Genomic DNA, 22,885 nt, shown 5'->3' with positions numbered 1-22,885 from the left:
TAAAATAATTTCCCAATTCATTCCCGTTTTTTTATTACAGCCGATCGGAGGTTGAAAAAAAAATAACCCTCGTATATACTTATCAAAAATATTTTTAATGGAATTAATTATTATTGGCACACTTTCACCCAAAAACACATAATCTTTATTTACACTGTACACAATATAGGTACAAACTAGTTGGTAGTAAAAACAGCAGTGAGCTTTTTGATGCCTCAGGTTTGTGTATTGCTTACGAGCAGCGCAATCTCGTATCTGCTTTTGCATTAGAAGCTCGTTTGGCGATGTTTCAGCTTGACTCTCGGAATAAACCTTCAATTTAGCTATGTTTGCTACTGCTTCTGCGTGGGTCATAACCACAGCTGGTTCATCAACACTGTCTGAATCCTCTTCATTTTCATTTTCTGTAACACTGCATGATGCAATAATTTCATCCACTGTGATCGTTTTATAACCTCCGTCATTGTCAATTTGCAACCAATTGTCAATGCCTTCTTCATCAACATCAGAACAACCATCAGTATTTTTTAAAAAGTCTATAAAAATTCTTCCACACTTGTTTTTTTCTTCGTCAATCTTGTTTTCTGGCAAGTCACACACACCAGGCTATAACATTTTCCGTGACTGTATCAAAGTTTCTCTTATAACCTGGTCCCAATCTTCCGCAATCATATAAATAACAGTCTTCATTTACCAACAACATAATTTTTTTTTTCTAAAACTGCTCTGGGTCCACCTGGCTCTAAAGTTAAAAGTGTTCTTTCTTTGCCTGCAATTAAATGTATTGTTTAATTTTTTAAGTATTGATATATTTAGGGGAATGAATATATTTTTACAGATTATTCTTGTGAAGAAACTATTAGTATCTGTTTTACATTCTTGTTTACTTTTGAAACCATAGCCAGTATTAAATGTACTTTGCCATTTCCAGTGAAAGTAATTTTGGTTTTCTAGGACTACAAATGGCTAAACTTTCATGACAAATGATGTCGTAGATAGTTACTGTGGATCATTTAAAATTCAGTGTTTGTATATGTTTGCTAAAGTTTTCTTGTAGCATGTGTGGATATGTCACAAAAATCACAATTTTGCTTTAAGCTTATGGATGCCAGAATGACCACACATTTCCTAACATTCTTAGTTTAGGTTGTCATTTCCTTCCTTGAACTGCTTGAACTACTCAAAGTTGTAAGTTCTGATTGTAACTATTGTACCCATTCAAGAAATGGTTCTTTGAACTTGAATCATAATTTAACATGCACATGTTCTTTCTAAGGCTGTTTGTTCGTGTTTCAGACACAGTGACTTAGTATGAAACAAAGAGCTCTCCAAAAAATATTCCTCATTGCAGCTATTTTGTGCTGTTTTGTGCAGCTGTTGTGAGAAATTCTCCTCGTGTTCATCACAGAACCACTTAACAAAATAATATTCTTTATTGCTTCATAGCTATATGTAACTCAGATTCTTAACCGAGTTTTATAAAAGAAAAGCATAATTACTTTTTCCATGTGTAATGTTGAAATTTCAAAGAAAAAAGCTGATTCACCTGTAGGTAGCAAATGAGAAAATTAAATGGTTTCTGTAATTTTGTTGCAGAAAGTAGGTGCGTCATGGTTTCTTTATGATTCTTCGCAGTAAACCACACGCGGTTGCCTGCCAACTGTGGAATGTTGGTTTCTGGAGGAAAGCTGTTAACATTTTTTTAGAAGAATGGGAGCAGTTTCTTGCACAACAGGGTGCAGTGTGTGTTTTTGTGTAAAATAAGTGAAGAAACACGAAATGCAGGGTACACCGAACTCTGGGAACAAGCAAAGTGAGTTTGGGCCTGCTCTGAAGATGGAGCGGCGGAACACGGGAGAAGTCAGCACCAGTGGTGGGAGCAAGTCTCAGGGTATGTGACATTTTGCTATACATAGCTGATATTGATTGGCATGGTCTTGCAGTACCTAGTGTGTTTCGTGTAGATGGTAGAGATGTGTGTTAGTAGATGGTAGAGATGTGTATTATTACTGTATTATTGGGCTTAGTAAGTTGATGTGTTCAGCTTGTAGAGAGTAGTGCAACTTGTGTACGTACCTCCATTTTTCTAACTTAAGAGTTAGTATTACATTATGATGCAGAGCTTGGAAAGAACTTGTTCATATGAACACACTCATTTATTTTGTTCCATTTTGTTTAGGACTAGTGTAGAACTCATTTTTTACCCACCAGATGAACTAAGTTCAGAACTTCGATCATTTGATGTGGGAACTGGGACTGTTTTTTGCGTTTCTGTATTTGTTTATTGTAAAAAGCCAACAAATAATACATTTAAAGTAAATTTTTATATTCTGTAACGAATCATGGAGAATAAAGTTGTTTAGGTGATTTAGGAAAGATAGCAATTTACTACACTTAGTTTGGCAGTAATTTAAATTGCTGTAGTTTTATAATTTTTGATTTATAGTCTGTTTCATATTGTTTCAGCACTATGCTGTTTATTTGACATGCATATGGATGGTAATGTGATAACAAACCCAATTCAAATTTGGCCACAGTGGCTGGCTTTAGTATATATTCTATATTTGTCTATGAGGAAAGGTGCTACATTATTGTACCTACCTTGTAATTTTTGTAATTATATAGCTGCAGGTAACTCAGATTTCAATTTTTAAAGCCACACATACATTTCAGCACAACTGGGGCTTTGTTTTTATGTCAGTAAGTAGGCCTTATTAAAAAGTTCTCAAAATAATAGCAAACCCTTCACATTTTTGTTAGTCTATTCTTTTTTTTTTTTTTTTGCTTGGCATAGGTATTGTCAATAGCAAGGTCATTAGAGGCAGTAGAATAATGGTGACACACTAAGGATTTTTTGAAAGGAATTTGTCATGACCTCTAGTAAGGTACCATCCCAGAATTTTTCAAGAGTAATCGGGAAACTATGGACACCCAAAATCATGATGGCCGGACTGGGATTCGAACCCAGATCCTCTGGGTTGCGAGTCCAGTGTTTTTTCACTGCACCACCTCGCCCTATGCCACTCCATGGTAACAACAGAAATAATAAGTATTAAATTTTCAGGATTTGACTTGGATATATATTAATATATAAATTCCAAGATGTCACTAGTGAAATATTTATTTCCATTAGACAACTTATGAGGAAACTTTAGTTCAACTTGTTGTGAGATGGTTTTGACTAAGATCTATGTGATAATGCATTTTGTATAGATAGATAGATAGATAGATTGATTGATTGATTGATTGATGGATACACTTGCGATTGGGCTTCTGTCCGGTGGCAAGGAGTCTCTCCCCCTACTCGCCCAATTTCTGAAGTCTCTTCCTCATGTCTTTTCCTCTTCTCACATCTTTATTTATTTATTTATTTATTTATTTATTTATTTATTTATTATTTATATATATTTATTTAATATTACTTTCATAGTCTTAAAATAGAATTGTATTTTAAGTATTGTTATTTTAAGGTTAAAATTTTTCAATAATTTTTGTGTCTGAAACTCGTCTCATGAGCATATTGATATGTTCATTTTAGTTGTGTGGTATGAAATTAAGGCCTTAGTATATTTAAGTTACTTACTGCTGGATCTCAAGTAAATAGATCTTTTTAAAATTTCCATAAACGGTAGATATTATAAAATTATTTATTGTATTTTTAACATTTAAGAGCTGGAAATAATTTTTTTTTAGACTCAAGATAAAACTCATTAATATCACATTCTACATGAGTTACATAGCTGAAGAAAAGGATTTTTCTCTACAGTGTTCAGTACTCACATATAACTCCAGAGTGAGTACGTTCATGACATTGACTATTCGTTATAATAGTTAACATGAAATGGGAGTGTAAAATGTGTTATTTGATCAATTGAAGAAATTATTTTAGAATACATGAGAAATTCTTAGGGACTTCATGAAACCCTTTTCAGGAACTTGAACTGGATCAAGTTCCTATTAATGCAGAAGGAACTTGAACTGGAATTGGTTACAGAAAAACCTCATTTATCTGCCCCTTGTTGATCCGGATCCCCGGATAATCCAGATCATATGTGTAGACATTTTATTTATGTTCACATATAAATGACAATTTTACTCTACATCTATTCAAACAAAGATGGTTAGCACACGATAATGCACCTGACCATGCTTCATTCAAACGTCACTCATGTTTGAAACAAGAAATTTGATGAATTCTTTGCTAAGAAATGATGTGAAAAGTAATTTTTATATTTTTTAATGACTTGTAAACAATATAGGGCATGTATAGTATGTAGTTTGGTTGCAAAACATGTTTTTTTAAATTGTAGTAAATGGTAAGTCTGCCTATTTAAGGATTTTGTTTTGCTTATTTCCCATGTTCCCTGGATTGTCCAGATTTTCGACCGTCCGGATTGCATTTGGTCCCAGTTAGTCCGGATTGCATTTGGTCCCAGTTAGTCCGGATAAACAAGGTTTAACTGTACTTTCTTTCAAAGAACTTTTCAAGCTCTGGTTCAATTAGCAGTTGAAGACATAAACTGCAGTAGAACATAGGTTGTTACTGCTAGCATTTTTTATATTTTTTTGTTTCACTAAAATAGAAATTTTGAAAAACTTTAGCAACCTGCAATTTTGAAGATACCATATATCAGGTGTGACCTGATCTGTACCCAAAAAATTTCAGTAAAAATAAATCCATTGTGTACTGTACAAAGACCTCGAAATTTATAAAATTATTAAGGAACAGCCTACCAAAGTCAAATTTTTAGTGTGCAGATCTTGAAAGTAGTGTAGGAATAAGATTGATGGTTTTTAATTTTGTGCTTGCTATGTAGTAAACATAGTACTTATTTTTATTTACTTCCCAGGCTCTTTTATATGTAAAATTTATAAAAAAAAAAGGCAGTATCTAAATTCCTATCACACAACATGAAGGGATTGTAAGGGGGACAGTGTATAGAACATTTTGTTCAGTAACTTGTGTCCTGAAACACATGATTTCCTTGCTAAAAGCTAAATACCACATTGCATAGACACATCCCGTGTCTGTTGCATCACTGAGTGGAGCAGAGTATGTACATTGATGTTACAGTGAGACTGTGTCCACTTAGCCATGCAAGCATATCCTTCTGGGACTCCACCAGGATCTCGTAAACCAGACTCTTCATGTGGCCCCAAAGGAAATAAACCAGCAGCATCAAATATGGCAGATATGGAAGCCAATCAGTTGGGCCACCACTGCCAATCCGTTGCCAGAACTCTTAATCAAAATGACCACGTACAGCACGTGCATAGTGCAGTGGCGCCGCATTGTGTTGAAACTACATAGCATGCTGAATATTCAGTGGCACATCTTTTTAGAGCTTGAGATAAAGTCCTGCAGGAAAATCACTTATGTGGCACCTGTTAGGTTAGTTGATAATAGTTATGGCCCAATCACAACCACTGTCCAGAAACCCTGCCCCATTGATGGTGTATCGCTCCTGAAAGCCATAGGTTGCGTAGCATGTATTTTTTCCTCCGTCTGCTCATGGCCGTTGTGCGAATTGAACACACCTTCCCTGGTGAATTTGGCTTCATCCGTGGCGAGAATGTGCCGTAGAAAATAGGGCTGCTCCAAATAACTACAGGAACCACATACAAAACTGGAGTCTTGGCTCCAAATCTACTGCTAGTCCCATTTGGTGGTGGTACGTGGTACGAGTGTACCTGCTGCTCATGTAGCATACATAATACACTGTTGTGATTTACAGTGAGGACATGCGTGATGGTTCTGGACTTGTCGACACATGAGCTTCAACTGTATGGAGTACAGTCTCTTCAAAACCAGGGTTGCAGTGGCACCTTAGTGCATCATAGTGGGCCCTTCGGAAAGTGAATGTACTAGTTTCCTGGAGCTGCAAATCAACTCTGGAAAGGATGGTGTGCAATGGTGTCCAACGGTGTGGAAAACGTTCCTGATACAGCTGATGTGCAGACCTCCCATTACACTTCATTTCATACAATAGCATGATAACAGTATACTTTTCAAATGTGTAGTCAACAGTGTTCATCAGCAAGGCACTGCCAAAGGACTGACAGCTCAAAACAAGCAGTGAATGGTGTGCAGGACTGGTTTCAACTGTGTGACATTAGGTGATTATTGTCAAGTGACGTGCGTTCTCCACCCATTGACCCAGCTCATTCAGGATGTACCCATGTGTTATAGTGTTTGGCTTGTTGCGGGGAACTATATTTTTTCCGTACATGGGTTGCTATGCATAATGTTCTCTACTCAGTCTCTCTCCCCCATTAACCCTCAACATAACAGGAATTTAGATACATTCCTGAGTTTAGCATTGCTTCATTTGCTGATGGTTTCAGTTAAATTTTTTGTAATACTAATGCCAGTGTTGTGTAATAATTATAAAATTAAGTTGAAAATGATTACTGTAATATATAAGTTGCCTTATTTCATTTGAATAGACATAGATTAATTGACACTTATTACAAACTAATTACATAACTTAAAAATTTCGCCATGGAATGGAAGTGTGTGTTTAGGATTTATGTAGGTATTTATCATATTCATTATGAAACTGACAGTGTTTTAATTCACAGGATTTAGCATGAATATGATGTAATTTGAAGTATGAATTTAGTGGGGAAAGCTAATGTTTACACTTAATTTTTAACATGGTAATCATCATGCTTGCTTACTGTTTTTTTGTAAGGTTTTACAAATTTTTATGTATTAGAGATTTACTAGATAACCAACATTATATACATATTGGCTATAAATATTGTGTAGATCAAACATCATCATTACCAACTGTGAATTTTGTGTATGTGTGTATGTGATCATGTTTTGATATGTGGTGATTTGTGTATGGATGTATATTTTTGTATACTAATGTATATACATGTGTATGCAAGTAATTATATGCACATTTTTTTGTGCAAATACGCATGCACATGTGTGCACTTTTGAAGCTGCAGAGTTTGTTGGCCAAAATATTTCATGTTGGCACATTATGTTCAATCTGTATTATTTAGGCTATGTATTTAGTGTACTATACAACACACAGTAAATTTTGACAGTATTAAGATATTAGTAAGGCCACTATATAGTCTTTCACCACACTTGTTTTATCTATTTAACAAAGAGTGTTTTTAAAAGAAACTCCATATACCTCTCACCTCTAGTAGAATGAAGCTATTAGCCATGCCACCCTTATGCAATTTATTTGGTAAAGGTTATAAAAACTAAACAAAATACATCTGAAAACATTTTTTAGTTCTGTGGAGGCTTGATGTTTAGTCTAATGGGCTGCAAAACTGTCTGAGCCAGATTTTGGTTAGCTGTTATTTATTCACATGCTGGTTACATAGTCCACATTACAATGTACAATTAATGCAATTACAGATAACTCTGCTTTGCTATTTGTAGGTTTGCCCCTTTCTAATGAGTGGTTGTCTTCCACCCTTCTTGCTGGGACCATGAGTTTTTCAGTACTATAATGGCTTTGTGAACTTGGATCTAGACATGCTTTACAAATACAGAGGTCTCCTGTGGTATGAATCTTGAATATAGTTCTTGATCAAAGAACTTGTGATTATGTAGTTCTGACAGAACTATAATTATTTCTGGTTTGATTCATCATTGTATGACTGCCGAGAGTGTAGTGACTGGCTGTGCTTCTGATAATGCAGTGTAGTGTGAAGTCTGTGTCTATAAACCTGGTAGGTGCTTGGATGACCGTATTGGATCATTAAGACTTTTGTAACTCCTGCCAAAGTCATGTGGTCACCTGCAATGTGGACCTGTTGTGTGAGTGATAAAACATGGCAGTACGACTAGGCTGAGAAGTGTGTCGGTGCTTCTTAACGAAGCTTTACCCCTTATGTCGTTAGGACGTGTGGTTAAGATTACCTCTTCGCTCATGCACATTTTGATGCTGTGAAACTTTAAACAGTAAGTTGCAAATGAAACATTGGTTCTCAGAGCCGGATCTGTATTCAGCATTTTGTGTGCTGTTGTGATATTGCGACGTGCGAAATAATCGTACAGAGAAAGAAATTGTCAAGAGCTTGCAATGTAGCGGTAGTTGGTTACTTCATTTCATTGAAAGATAAGCATTGTGTCTTTTTTGTGGTTGACTCAGTGACCTTTTGTTGTACATTGCACATCATCACAAGACAGCCATCTTGGCACCTTGTTTATGTCACAGTTCATTCCATCCCGCTTCATCTCCTAGTCTGCCACTGAGTAATGATCCATTCTGTTTCTTCTTTTAGCAAGTGTAAACAAACATGGCACTAGTCTTTTTTTTTTTTCTCATTCTGTTGATGGTAGAATGCAATGTGTTGGTTATGCGTCTGGAGAAGGCAGAGCAAAGAATTAAGCAGGCACAGACACTAGCTCTAAAATGTGAAAGGATCCCTCACCACATGAGTTATTTGTGGCTGCATGTCACAATCTTCTGCTGGAATAGCAGGCCTATGAATTGGACCACTTCGGTTATGAATTGGCGTGTAAAAGTGTCATTGCATTCAATAACGAGATACATTCCCAGCATCTGGTTAATACTGAAGAAATGTATTATTATGTAAAGGCAACTGTGGAACTGGTTAAGATAGAAGTTAACCTTACTTTGGAAGTCATTTTACTACTGGTTCTCCTCATGCATTAGGCATAAGGGACTCAGAAGCTAGTCTTTCCAGTGACAAAGCTATCTAAATTTATTGGAGATCCAAAGGTCTGGTAGAAATTCTATAACCTTTTTACAGCTCTGGTGATAAACCACAAGACTTTATCTGTTGAGTGTCTGACATACTTAGTCAGCTCTTTCACAGGAAGCTCTGTCAGCGGTATAGTAATTTCTCATTACTGACAAGAACTTAGGAGTGGCCTGGTCCCTGCTGACCAAAAGGTATAATAATACTAATAATTAACAAATTATTGTATCTATACACTTAGATGCATTACTAGAGATGCCTGCAGTTCCAGTTGACAATGCTGATGCTCTCTGTACGATCCTATCCACGCTCAATGTATATGTGCTAGCATTAAGGGCCTTGAAAGTAGCTGTAGAGCAATGGTATTGGTGGGAACTAATCAAAAGCAGTATGGCAAACATGGGATGAGTTCGTTTAGTTCCTAGAATGCTATTGTTGGTCATTGGAGACTAACACCAAATACGGGGGCTATTTTAAAGTCTTCTAACTATACCAGGGGTGGCAGGAGTGTCAGTCATAACAAGAACTATATCGTTAACATAGTGCCAGAGCTCAGTGCATGCCGGTTGTGTGGTGAACTTCACGCCCTCTCCAAATGTCCTAAGTTCCTTGCAGGCAATCTGAAGGAACTGTATTCAGTGGTGAGACGGTGTGAGACCATTTCACCAATCTAAAAGTACACTTTTTGAGACTATCTTAGTGAGAGTCAAGTAGAGAGTATAAACCATGTACAGCCATGTCCTATTGTGCCTGAAGAATTTGGTGATGGTCAGGTGACTACTGATAATCAACTGACCTTGGCAGTTTGTGATAAACAGCAACACTTCAGCAACAGTGTTGTCATCCACCACAATGGTAGAGGTTCAGGACTCTACTAGATCATTCAGAAATGTTTGGGCACTGCTAGAGTCAGCGAGTCAGGCCAGCTTCATCACAGAACAATGTGCAAAGAAACTATGCCTACAATACATCATGGTAATCATGCCTGTACATGGCCTTTCACATGATCCTGTCAATGTTGCTCAGCATGTTATGTCATGCATTGTTAAACCAGTGAACAATAGTACACAGCAACTCCACTTTGGTACATTTTTTCTGATTACTAAATCATTGTCTAATGTGGTGTCATTGACAATCTACACCTTGCTGACCCTACATTCGCTACCCCAGGACCTATAGATGTAATGCTTATTGTTGATGTGTATTCCTGTGCATTGTTGGGCCAAAGACTTTAAGAGAGGTTGGTTCTCCCATTGCCATGAACTTGGTGTTTGGGTGGATCATGTTGGGAAAGGTTGCAAGCAGGACATCAGCTCCAGTTACGTATTTCTGTCTCTTCATGCTGCTGTATCACCCCTAGAGGCATTACTTCTGTCTAAAGAGTATGGGGCAGAATATACAGTGCAAACCCCAACCCCAGCAATGTATGTACGATTTATGGAGGATTATTTGACCAGTGGTCATATGGTGGTGCTTTGAGAACCATATACGAACTGATCATCATCTTATTACATATCACATCACTGTGTGTTCAAACTTGATAATTCTACCTCTAAGTTGCGGGTTGTTTTAAATGCCTCCACTAAGACTGGTTGTGCACCATTATTAATTATGTGTTAATGTGGTCCAAACTCCAAAATAATCTGCAGGCCATCTTGTTGTGGTTTTGATTGTATTATGCAAATGTATAGGCAGATTGGAGTAAGGCCAGACCACCAGGATTATCAGTGGATAGTTTGTTGGAGATCTATGAATCAACCCATTAAAGACTATTGTCTCAAGACTATTATGTATGTAGTCTCTGCAGCACCATTTCTTGCTCTTTGTGCCATTGTCAACTTATGGTCGATGAAGAAATGTTGTTTCCTCATGCCACAAAAATCCTTAAACTAGGCATGTAATTTGATGATCTAGTCACTGGAGCTTCTTGTCCAAAGGCTCCTGAATCACCGCAACATGACCTCATCCATTTGTTGAAGCTAGGGAAGTTCGAGCTAGGAAATTCATGAGCAATGATGCTAGTTTGATGTCACTGTCTTCACCTGAGGAGGTACAATCCCTCACAGTGCTTTCGTATGATCGTACTATTACTTCATTTGTGTCCGTACTTGGTCCTGAGTGGCAACCACAGACTGATGCATTTACTTACAAAGTTGTGCCAACCAACTCAGGTTCTTTTAAATGATCCATCCTCTCAGAATCGGCCTGAGTCTTTGAATTAGTGGGGATGCTGTCTACAGTCACCTTCCTTGCAAATGTTTCATTCAGCAACTGTAGGAATTGAGTCTGGATGGGGATACTGCACCAGCTGACTTTGTTGTAAAATGGAAAAGTTTCAGTGAAGAAGTTAGTGCGTTGACCGGTATCTGCATACTTTGTCGAATAACTGTGGCCAATGCCTTGAATTAAGTATTTGACGTTTTCTGTGATGCCAGTGAAAGTTGCTATACTTCTGTGGTGTACTGTCATGTAATTAACATTGTAGGTGAGGTCACTGTGCGTTTAGTACTGGTCAGATCCAAAGTTGCACCATTGAAGAGGATATCAGTGCCTAGATTGGAATTGTGCAGTACTGTGCTCAAAAACACTTTTATTTGTTCTCATAAGCTGCACCTTTCCTGCTGCTCATGTTGTTGCATGGTCAGACTCCACAGTAGCATTCACTTGGATCACTTCCTCAAAGCATCGGTCGAAGACTTCAGTTGCCAATGGGGTCACAGAAGTGCAGGAAAATAATATCACACAGGTGGCATCATATTCGCACAGAAGACAATCTGGCTGATTCCACCTCCCATGTGTTGTATCCTGTAAGTTTAGCTACACATATTCTGGTGGACTGGATCTACCTGATTGGTAGACCCTCCCGAACAATGACCTTCCAGTCTCCTGCCAAAGCTGAAAGGTTGTGAAGTTGAGTCTGCAGAGTTAGAGATGTGGGCTTTAGCACTCACTGAGGCACTACTTGTCAAGTACAGTGATCTAAAGAAGCTGCTTCATATGACAGCGTACTTGCTACAATTTGGACATATTGTTGATCGGCTTAAGAAAACTGTGTTACTGATTTTGGCTGCTGAGACGACTGAAGCACTGGTACTTTGGATTGCCAAAGTGCAGAAGGAAGCATTTAGCCAAGAGTTCAGCATGCTTCAGCGACAGGAACGTCCCTCCCAGCAGCTTCGAAGATTATCTCCATCACTAACCAAATGGGAGTTCTCAGGGTGGGTGGATAGTTGCGTAATGCAGTATCAATTTCGACCAGAAGTATCCGATCCTCTTACCCACTAAGCATCATCTGACTGAACTAATAATTCTGCTTTTTCACGCATCAAACCAACATTGTGTCTGAAAGCTCTGCAGACTATTCTCCAGCAAAAGTACTGAGTACTAACAGACAAGCAAGCCATTCGGCACTGTTTAAGTCAGTGCTATAATTTTTTTTGTGCTTGACCAATCCCTGTAGTCCAGCCAATAAGTGACCTTCCTGCAGTACACATCAATCTGGTGAAGCAGTTTGCTAACACCGGTGTGGACTATGCTTGCCCCTTTTTAAATGTCTTGGCTAGAACCCAGTGATCAAAGGTTCATAATGCATATCTCTTGTCTGTTTGTCTGCCTTGGGACCCAAGCACTTCACCTGGAACTGGCATAATACCTTAACACAGAAGCATTTATTGCAACCTATAAGTAGTTTGTTACTCGTCTGGGAAGATCTTCCCATATGTACAGTGATTGTGGAACAAACTTCGTTGGTGCTCAGAGCTGCCTGAAATAATATACTCGGCTGTATACCCAAGAACATTCAGGAAGCTATTACTTCAATGGACATCGTATGAAACTTAAATCTCCCTGGTGTACCACACTTAGGAGGTATTTGGGAAGCAGGAGTGAATTTGGTGAAGACTTATCTTGCATGTGTAGTTGGTTACCAGCTACTATCTTGTGAATAGTTAAACACAGCGCTGGTACAGATTGATGTAGTGATTAACTCCAGGCCAATATCACCAATGAGCTCCAATTTCAATGACTAGCCTCTTTCCCTATGACGTTTTCTATGGAACCACAAACTATGAACCAGGTATCATGGTCATTCTGAAGGATGACAGACTCCAACCTCTGCAGTGGTGGCTTGGACGTGTCGTAGAGGTGGTAAAGATGGGTGTATGCGAGTTGTGACAGTTTACATGACTATGGGTCTGCTGAAGCAACCGATAGTCAAGGTTTGCCCACTGCCTAATCACACCTAATCACTAAGCTATGAATTGTAAATAGAACATTGTTTTAAAGTTTGTACATGTTAGGTGGGGTGAATGTTGGATCATTAGGACTTTTAAAACTTCGGCCAAGGTGGTGCGGACACCTGCAGTAAGGAGCCTTTGTGTGTGATAAAACAACATAGCAGTACAACTAGGCTGAGAAGTGTGTTGTGACCCTTTTCGAAGCTTTACCCCTTACTACATTAGGAGGGGGTAAGATGATCTCTTCACTCTTGCACAGTTTGCTGCTATGGAACTTTAAACTGTAAGTTGCAAACGAAGCAGTTCTGGCTATGAGCAGTTGAAAAGCTTGTCATAGTATTACATAATTGGTTTTGACTTCTTAAGTGCTTGAAATTGTCACATTTATGCACATATGAAACATGCATCCCTGATTGTTACTTGATGATGATGATGATGATGATGATGATGAGTATGATGAGTCATGTAAGCCCATTACTGTGTGTCGTGAGGACAGGCAACGTCACAGTGATGACAGCCGTATTGTCCTTATGCTTGTCAAGGCAGGATAATTTTGCAGTAGTTTGCCATTGCCTTCTTGCTAGATAAAGGTGAAAGGGGCATCACAAACACCCAGACTGATAGTAACTATTAACTCTGAGTAAACTAAAAATGTCGGTAGCGCAGTTATGTGACCTGACGGCCAAGGTCAATAGTTGGAATAAACCCAAAAAAATTCAGAATGCGAGTGGCTCGATTGGTTTCGGATTGTAGAATGTGTCGAACCATCGAATGCCGACTAAAAATTTTTCACTTTATGGAACTTAAAAAAATGTTAGCATAGTGAACTTTAAATAATTATTGTCTCCTATGTTTTGGTTCTCACTCATTTATTCAAGTGTTGGTTACATAGCCCTCAATTGCATTGTACAATCCATGCCATGTTACACAAGATTACCTTCTACTGCACTTTTTTGCTCACATCTTTTTATTATTTGTTGTCTCTCTCTTCCCTCACCTCCCACCTAAGTGATTTTGGGTTTGATTCGGGCCAAGGGTGGCTCCAGGAAGACTTTTCTGGAGGGGCTATAAAGAAAGGATGCAGTTATAAAACATGACAATGAGTTTCCCTTCACACTGGATCACTGTGAGCGCACCCAGTGCTTTGGTATCACGAAACCAAACAGAACTATTCACACTGAGTGGCTTATTTATGCCAGCAGTGGCCAGGAATCGTGCACACGCTGGTACGTTTTTAATCAAGCCACTTACTGCCATATAGCTATTTCTTCGAGTGATGGTGGAATAAAGTTTCCAACTGAAAGGTTTATTTTATAAGTGTAGGAGGGAATTGCAATTTGGGACATGCCTGCAAGGGAATACACAGAGAGTTAAAAAATTTAAAAAGTGTTGGTTAGAAATTATGTCATTATGTCATTGTTTAACAAATGATCAAACAGCGGATAAATCCAATACCTTTTGTTTTTACTGCATTTGTTTCGCTGTATCAACAACGCAAACAATGCTCTTGCTTCATCCAAATTCATTTCTCTACTAGCAGTTGGGAATGTGGCGGAGTGGCACGTCGCAGTAGCTTGAGACAGTTCTTGCGTGTTTTCCTGGTGCGTAGTGGGGAACTTTCATCACACCTCGAAGGTTTATACTAAAGCTGGAGATTTGAAGATGACAGATACGCATTGTATTAAAATTTCATGTGATGGAAATTAGATTACGAAGCTTGTACAAAGATAGCTCTGCCGGTGACAACAAAAAAAAAAGTAATCCACAATGCTCCATGAAACCAGACAAAACCTTAAGAAAGTTGTAAATCAACCAATCTAATTGGAGAAATTTACTTTCCTAACTTGTATAGTAACAGATTACAGATAACACATGCCAAATACATCCATAATTTATAAGAATTAAAAACAACTGTACTTGTAGACTTTCATTCATTTCTTGATTATATACAATCAGATGTGTATTATCTGAGATGATGAGGTATAGTGCATTATTCTGTCATTTTTTGTTTTTAGTGTACAGTTGTCTTAAATTTAAAGTTAATATGATGCAAATGTATTTGTACACTTAAAATATTTTTTATCATATTATGATTTTGTCAATTAAAAAAATATACCAACTTCAAATCTTTCTATTTCAAACCTTGGCTACCTAAAAATTTTACAAAAAAAAGAATAATACAGATTGATTAGTTTCAATTACAGAAACTATAATGTTATTAACCCAATAATCATTTGAAAACATAACACATAATTATAATAAATAAATACTGCAAACCTTGATTGAACCCTTTATACACGAAATATTAAAAATTAATTATTACATTTTTTTAACATAAATATGACTGATCATATATTTATATTATATCAATACATTCGTTGCAAAGATGAACTATCTCAATGAAAATCAGATTTTGTTTCTTCTATAAAATATTGAAAATATCAGTTGCGCCACGCACCATTCACTGTGGGGCATGTCGAGTGGCCCGGTGTGAAGGAGCCTAAATAAGTCACAGATAGGCTTGGAATATTTACTAATTTATGGTCCCGAATACTGCAATTTAATAGTTTTAAACAGCCTTGATGATAGAACAGTTTAGCACATGAATTGAAGTATTTAAGTTAACATGAATATACCTTACAAAATAAAATAAAAAGTAAAATTAAGCTTGGAAGGAGCTGTTGCCCTCTTCCCCTCTGGAGCTGTACTGGATTCGGGTGGTGTCAAACCCAGATTTTTCGCAAGTGGGAAGACTTGGCACAAACATTGCATTGGGCCATTTTGTTTTCTTGGGGTACTCCAGTTTCTCCCACTCATTTGTCTCAGTTATTTATGGTCATCTCATAACTTTTTATTATCTCTAATGATCATGATTTTGAAAACATGTTTAACCTTAATTCATAATATATAAGCCCGAAAAATTGTTGTATTATTACAATTACCCTGTATTAATCCATTTCAATGAGTCAACATGATCAGATGAAATGGGAAATTGAAATATTAACTTAGCATACTATCAGCAACTGATATTTTCAAAGTTTTATAGAAGAAACAAAATCTGATTTTCATTGAGATAGTTCATCTTTGCAACGAATGTATTGATTTAATATAAATATATGATCAGTCATATTTATGTTAAAAAAATGTAATAATTAATTTTTAATATTTCGTGTATAAAGGGTTCAATCAAGGTTTGCAGTATTTATTTATTATAATTATGTGTTATGTTTTCAAATGATTATTGGGTTTATAACATTATAGTTTCTGTAATTGAAACTAATCAATCTGTATTATTCTTTTTTTTGTAAAATTTTTAGGTAGCCAAGGTTTGAAATAGAAAGATTTGAAGTTGGTATATTTTTTTAATTGACAAAATCATAATATGATAAAAAATATTTTAAGTGTACAAATACATTTGCATCATATTAACTTTAAATTTAAGACAACTGTACACTAAAAACAAAAAATGACAGAATAATGCACTATACCTCATCATCTCAGATAATACACATCTGATTGTATATAATCAAGAAATGAATGAAAGTCTACAAGTACAGTTGTTTTTAATTCTTATAAATTATGGATGTATTTGGCATGTGTTATCTGTAATCTGTTACTATACAAGTTAGGAAAGTAAATTTCTCCAATTAGATTGGTTGATTTACAACTTTCTTAAGGTTTTGTCTGGTTTCATGGAGCATTGTGGATTACTTTTTTTTTTTTTGTCACCGGCAGAGCTATCTTTGTACGAGCTTCGTAATCTAATTTCCATCACATGAAATTTTAATACAATGCGTATCTGTCATCTTCGAATCTCCAGCTTTAGTATAAACCTTCGAGGTGTGATGAAAGTTCCCCACTATGTATGGGCTAGGGAGATTTCTTGCATTTTTACATATTTCTATGTAATCAGCTGGAACATTGATGTGTATTTGTCTTACGTATCTCTAAACTGAGTGTGACCATTTCATAGAAACTTTTGTTTGATTGTGATGTGTTTTTTTTGCTAAATTGTTTAGTGTGTCACACCTGGTTTGATAACTGCACCCATCTCTGAAAATAATTTTCTGTACACTGTGCTTGTGAATTCATTTTCTTTCAGGTTACCTTCTGTTTCGTTCCATATGTAGCAGTACCCTTTGTGACTTTTGAAATCATAAATACATCAGTTATGTACAAAGAGTTTCCTTCTTTAGTACAAAGTCAATACATTTGATTTAGGGAAGAGTAGTAATGATTAGAGGTCCACTGTAAAGGCATGCTTTTCATTCTTCTTATCTTTTTTATTTTTATTGTCTTTCTGCATCTTTTTTTTTTTTGATTATCATTGAAGGCTTCTTCATTTATTTGCATAAACTTTTATGCTATGCAAATGTCGCACTGTGATCTTTTTGGGCCCATAAAGAGACAAATTTGAATCATTAAATGCTTTATGAAAGGAATGTATTGACAGTGGTTTACTTCTCTTGCATCTCTTGTTATACACCAATCTGTACAATTCATGTCATAACATTTCCGTTTGAAAGCCATGTCGATTCTAATTAGAACGTCTTAGATAAAAACAGACAAATTGATACTATACATTCGGCAGTGATATCAAAAGTTCTTTTAACATGTTGCAACTTGTTATCTCTTCTTATCTATTTCTTGTATTATCCTTCCGGAGATGCAGTCCCCAACATCTATGTAAATTACTGGCTCATCTTCGTTCTTAAATCTTCTCTTTCTTTTGTATAATCATCTTGTGACCAGTTGTAACCACTGGAAGGAATGTCTCTTTACACACCCATGTTTTGAAATTCCCACTTTCAAATGGAACTTGTACAAAATATTTTGCTGTGAAGAGCCTACATTCTCCCTATTCCATTCTCTTTGTGTTAAGTTTACTTCAACTATCCCTTTTACATACATTCTCTTCTCTTTTGATGTCTAACTCCAAAATTCTTTAAATATTTTTGTTTTTAATTTTCAAGTATAGATCTGCAATGAAAATTTTTACTTGGACATCTGCACATCAATTCCTTCATTTCTCTTTTTATGTATAAATGATGTACATAGATTTTCCCTCCATATATTTCTCATCTTTGTATTCTTTGTCTTTTTCACCTGAAATCTTTGCCTTTTTATGCTCCCAATTGTCTTCTTTCACTTAGTGCTTTTTCTTTTACATTTCGTCTATAGTTTATTATTGTTTTTCTGGTTACACAAATTTATTTCTTCTTGAATGTTAACTATGGAGACCTTTTCATTGTGTACTTCTTCCGTAATTGCATCCCCATCTCTTTTTTCAGGTACAGGTAATAAAAAGAGAAATTATTATTTAGCTGTAAAGGTCTGTTGTCTTTGGTTATGATGTAATTTTTTGTTGTTGATATGATTAGGCCTACTATGCATTAAGCCTACATAATTCCGTTCTTGCAGTGAGGAGTTTGAATCTAGATTTGTTTTGCTTTTTAACAAGTTAAGAATCTTGTCTGCTCTAGAAGATATGCCTGAAATAAACATAATGAATATCAGTGATCATTAAAAAAAAAATAATTTTGAAATACTGATATTTTAACTCTTGGGGTAGTGTAAATAACACATACGGGTGATTCCATGTCATTTCTCCAAATGGCTCCAGTTTGACCGTCTTTAATTTGGTTTAAACTTTGACAGAAATTTAGTAGCCCACTGTAAGAAATCTACCAGAGCCAGCTTTTCAAATAGGTAAGGCATTTCTGAATTCTCCACAGAAAAATGATCTAATATGCCAAAATTCAGCATGTTGTCTTGTTTACCACAAACAGCATTCTAAAAACATTGCTTCTTGCAGTTACCAGGTTTAAAAACAGAAAAATCTGATGTGAAATATACTCTTTTTGAATTTTTTTTGTTGAGACTTTCAACATTTTTTTTTAATAATGTGGATTTACAAGTACGAGCAGGATATACTAAGCATGAATCTAGTTCAAAAACCCCAAAAATTACATGTTTGGAGTTACCAGGTTTTATAACTAAGCCAACGATATTGGAAATTTCATTCCACATAAAATGAAATCCAAACTGACCACATAATGCAAATCTAACTCTGATGGTTTGTATCAAATTCATTATATGGACTAAAATGCAAACCATCATTCTCATGTGAATAATTTTTGCTAAATTGGTTTCTCTTTTGCCAAATAAAGGTTTACATATCACTTGAATTATAGTATTATAAACTTATAAAATGTATTTTATATTTAAAGACATCTTAAAATCTTTGGCATAACTTATCAAATTTATGAAAATTAATTTCAGAATATTTAACTGAGGTTTAAGGAAAAAAGAATGAATGAAAAAATCTGTTACTAGTATCACTGCATGTTGCTTCATAGTGACCAGGCATTTTCCAGGGCTGTGTTGATGCCCATAGTGCACATTTCAAACATTTCTCTAACACGAAACACACTTTGAGCAGTGTACCACATCCAATTTCCTGGTATGTACTTCATCCACCGTAGAAAGGCTCATTGTCTTTGGAAGGCAATTAATCAGATGAGATGTAGAATTTTCCACATGTTCGTTAATGTTTATTTCGTCATTTATTAAGTACAATGACCTGTAAGTGGCACCCATGTATTTTGAATGTGCTCATATTAATAATGATAGTGTCATGACTTTCTAAGAGGCCAAAGCTAATAGGCTGATTGTTTATATCTATAAGTTCTATTCATAAAGTAATTTTCATATATTTAGACATTGTCAAAGGCCTTTGATGTAACTAGTCATAAATTGTTAGATATTGAACATGGCAATATTGCACCGATATTGAATTTGATGCATTGTGGGATATCAGTTTCAGCAGATGCTGTAATTGATGTTTAATAAGGAAACACCTGTCCCTTCCTTACTGTTCAGCATCATTCTAGAAAATATCTGTCAGGTACTTTAACTTTCTGTGTATGTTCTATGCACCTATGATGTAAAGATTGCTAGACTGTCAAAACTTCTGATGACTGTTGTCTTTTAGTAATTAGCACAGAGATCACAGATGGAAGCTTCAGAGGGACTGGAAGTGAACGGAAAAGGGTAGAAACGCTTTTCGTGACAGGATGGGAGTGGAATGGGTTGGATGACGAGATGATAGCGGTGAAAGATGCAAAGGATCTGAGGAGAATGCTAAGGGGGGGGGGGAGGAAGCGAGGGAAAAGGGAGGATTCCTTGTCACCGGGTGAAAGCTCAATTGCAAGCATAATAGTCAATTCAATTAGATCCAAACTTTATTTAAGGTAGAGGAATAAAATCTATACTAATATTATAAAGCTGAAGAGTTTGTTTGTTTGTTTGTTTGTTTGAATGCGCTAATCTCAGGAACCACTGGTCCGATTTGAAAAATTCTTTCAGTTTTGGATAGTACATTTATCGAGGAAGGCTATAGGCTATATTATATTATCAACAACATTAGGGATCCTTACTAAAAGTCCAATTTAGAATCAAATGTGTTGGAGGGGGTTAGATACAACATTCAGTACACGTACAAAGTGTGTGTTGACAATGCCGCAGGCGCATAGAAGTTTATTTCCTATTGCCTATTAACATTGTTGCCACGCACTAAATGCCTTATCATTCTTAATTTTCCCATACAAGTAAAAAACACCCTCATAAGAGTTCAATTAGTATTTAAATACTTTTTATCACTTTAAATCGCAAACCTAAACTATTGTTTTTTTTCCTCTCTCTGTGTTTAATTTGTTTTTTTATTCCCCTTTTTTTATTCAAGTATATATATTTTACAGACTTGAAACTTCACAGTAATGTTCCTTATGTTATGCAGGATGACATTTTCCGAAAATTAGATCCCATGGGTTGTTAAAACCAGGCAACAGTGGGTACTTTGTCTGCATGAGAACAGGATTTTACATTGTTCATGCCTTCTGCATCTCCATGGCAATGGGCATCGCGCGGCATGTATAATGAGCGGCGCAAGAGTGATCTGCCTGTAGACTGCCGTAGCGAAGTACGGGTACATCAGTTGTACGTTGCGTGCACGAGTCGGGAAACCATCGGTGCTATTCATTTTCTCTCCGGTACATTATACAGCATTGTAATAAATTTTCACTGAATTTTTTTTTATTTACCATTACTGTAAATGGGAGATGTGGCTTAATTTTTTTCCATTAGTATAGCCGTGCGAAGTCGGGTCGGGCAGCTAGTTAGTTTATAAAACAGGATACTTATTTTAGTAGCTATGCAAATTATAGACTTTTACAAGTGAAAATTGTCATTAATTACAGTGAAACACATGAAGTTAAACTTTATGGTGATATGCTCAGATGAGAGCCAGTGCAGTGTATTGCAAGGAATAAAACTTAGTCATGCATTGGGAAAGGCTTACAGAGTAAAAATCTTTGTAGTGTTTTATTTAATTACTATTAAAAATTGTGGTACACTACATGAACAAAACACGTAGATGGGATTTACTCACAGAAATGTTAATATTTTAAATTTTATTAGGGTCTTTCATCTCATTGACAATTAGGTCATAAGAGACAGTATTGACATTAATGAAACAGTAACATTAAAGCATTTGACAATCTAAGAAATCAAAAAGTGCCACAATCATACCTGACCTTAGTTTGCATGAACCAAATTAGAAACAGGATGAGGACAATGTGAAATTGCACCCCTTAAACCTTAGGGCAGTCAAAAAGTATGGAATTGGAATAGTTACCATTCCAGATACTATATCTACCCTTTCATAAATAAATCTGGAATGGCTTCTTTATGGCACAGACACAGCTCTGGTTTGCATATCACTTGAATTAGCAGGCCAGTGACAACAGTCATACTGTATTAGTGTTATGGTCTCATAATCTTTAAGGGGTGTGGAATGGTCACAGAAAATTTTTTTGTGAATTCTTAACATGATTTGGAAATTTCTGATATGTGCAAATATTGAACAATATTTTGTCGAAGTAAATTATTTATAGTATAATCAGCAAGTTATGTTTATCTTGGCATCCTTATTTCCCTAATTTTATCTCTTGATCTTTTACCAATGTTAAAACCTCGATCATAAATATATAGAAATAGGAGACAATAATTTGAAAGTGAACTGAGAAAAATCTTATACTGATTAGCATTGTTAAGAACATGAAGTATCTGAGGATGATTTTTGGCCAAGGATGCACCTAGTTCTTGGGTAGGAAGTTTGTGCTGGCTCAGTCACAAAGCTTGTGTGAAGTTTTTGAAACGGTAGGGAAAAAAATTGACTTTTTTAAACAGAAGGCTTTGCGAAATGTGATAAAAGTCAATGCTGCAATTATTCACGGCTGCTGGTAACTGGCAACAGCATAAAACAATATATTGAAAATACTCTGTATCATATTGTAATGCTGATGGCTCAGTAGAAGCTGATTTTAGGTCAAGAAATATTTTTCTCTCTGAAGACTTATGCTATAACTCCAGCCGTTCAATCCCCTGTGAGCCCTTTATGAGATGCCAGTGCAAGTGCATTAGTGCTTGCAAGTGCCTGTGTGACATTGTGGAATATACCCAATGATGCCTTATGTGCAACCATACATGGTAAATTTTTACTAAAAAAATTGGTTGTAAGACTGACTATCTTCACTTGGTTTTGACTAAGTTACCAGTATTTCAGTTTCACCTGAATGGAGCGTCATCTGTTTTATTTATCTAACGATGACTGAACATTCTATACTAATCTAACGGGCTCAAAAATAATGAAATTTTTTGATGTCTGTAAGCAGTGAAGCATCGGAACTTATATCTTTTAAGGTCTCTTAATCAGTGCTTATTTCAAGAAAGTTTTCACTACATGATCAATGTTTTTTTGTCAAGTTTGCAACACAGGTAAGTGGAAAATATTTTTATTAATGATTTATTTTGTTAGTTTTGCATTTAAAACTGGGGAGGGGCTGGTTATATTTGAGATACATTATTAAATTAGTTAATTATGCATCTAA

The 22,885-nt window shown here is 36.0% G+C and overlaps 1 protein-coding gene across 6 annotated transcripts in view; it reads left to right on the top strand.

Annotated features, from left to right (window-relative positions):
• Positions 1 to 22,885, top strand: part of LOC134529158 (eukaryotic translation initiation factor 4E transporter-like) — a 262,122-nt gene that overhangs the window by 5,692 nt on the left and 233,545 nt on the right. For all 6 annotated transcript variants that reach the window (XM_063362957.1, XM_063362952.1, XM_063362947.1 and 3 more), the window contains exon 2: positions 1,597 to 1,891. In XM_063362957.1, coding sequence (XP_063219027.1) covers positions 1,780 to 1,891 — 112 coding nt within the window. In that variant the 5' untranslated portion in view covers positions 1,597 to 1,779. The remainder of the gene's footprint in view (positions 1 to 1,596; positions 1,892 to 22,885) is intronic.

Source organism: Bacillus rossius, chromosome 2 (assembly GCF_032445375.1).
Source record: "Bacillus rossius redtenbacheri isolate Brsri chromosome 2, Brsri_v3, whole genome shotgun sequence".
NCBI lineage: Eukaryota > Metazoa > Arthropoda > Insecta > Phasmatodea > Bacillidae > Bacillus > Bacillus rossius.
The sequence above is the reverse complement of the archived record's forward strand: the minus strand, read 5'-3'. Positions and strand labels throughout refer to the sequence as shown.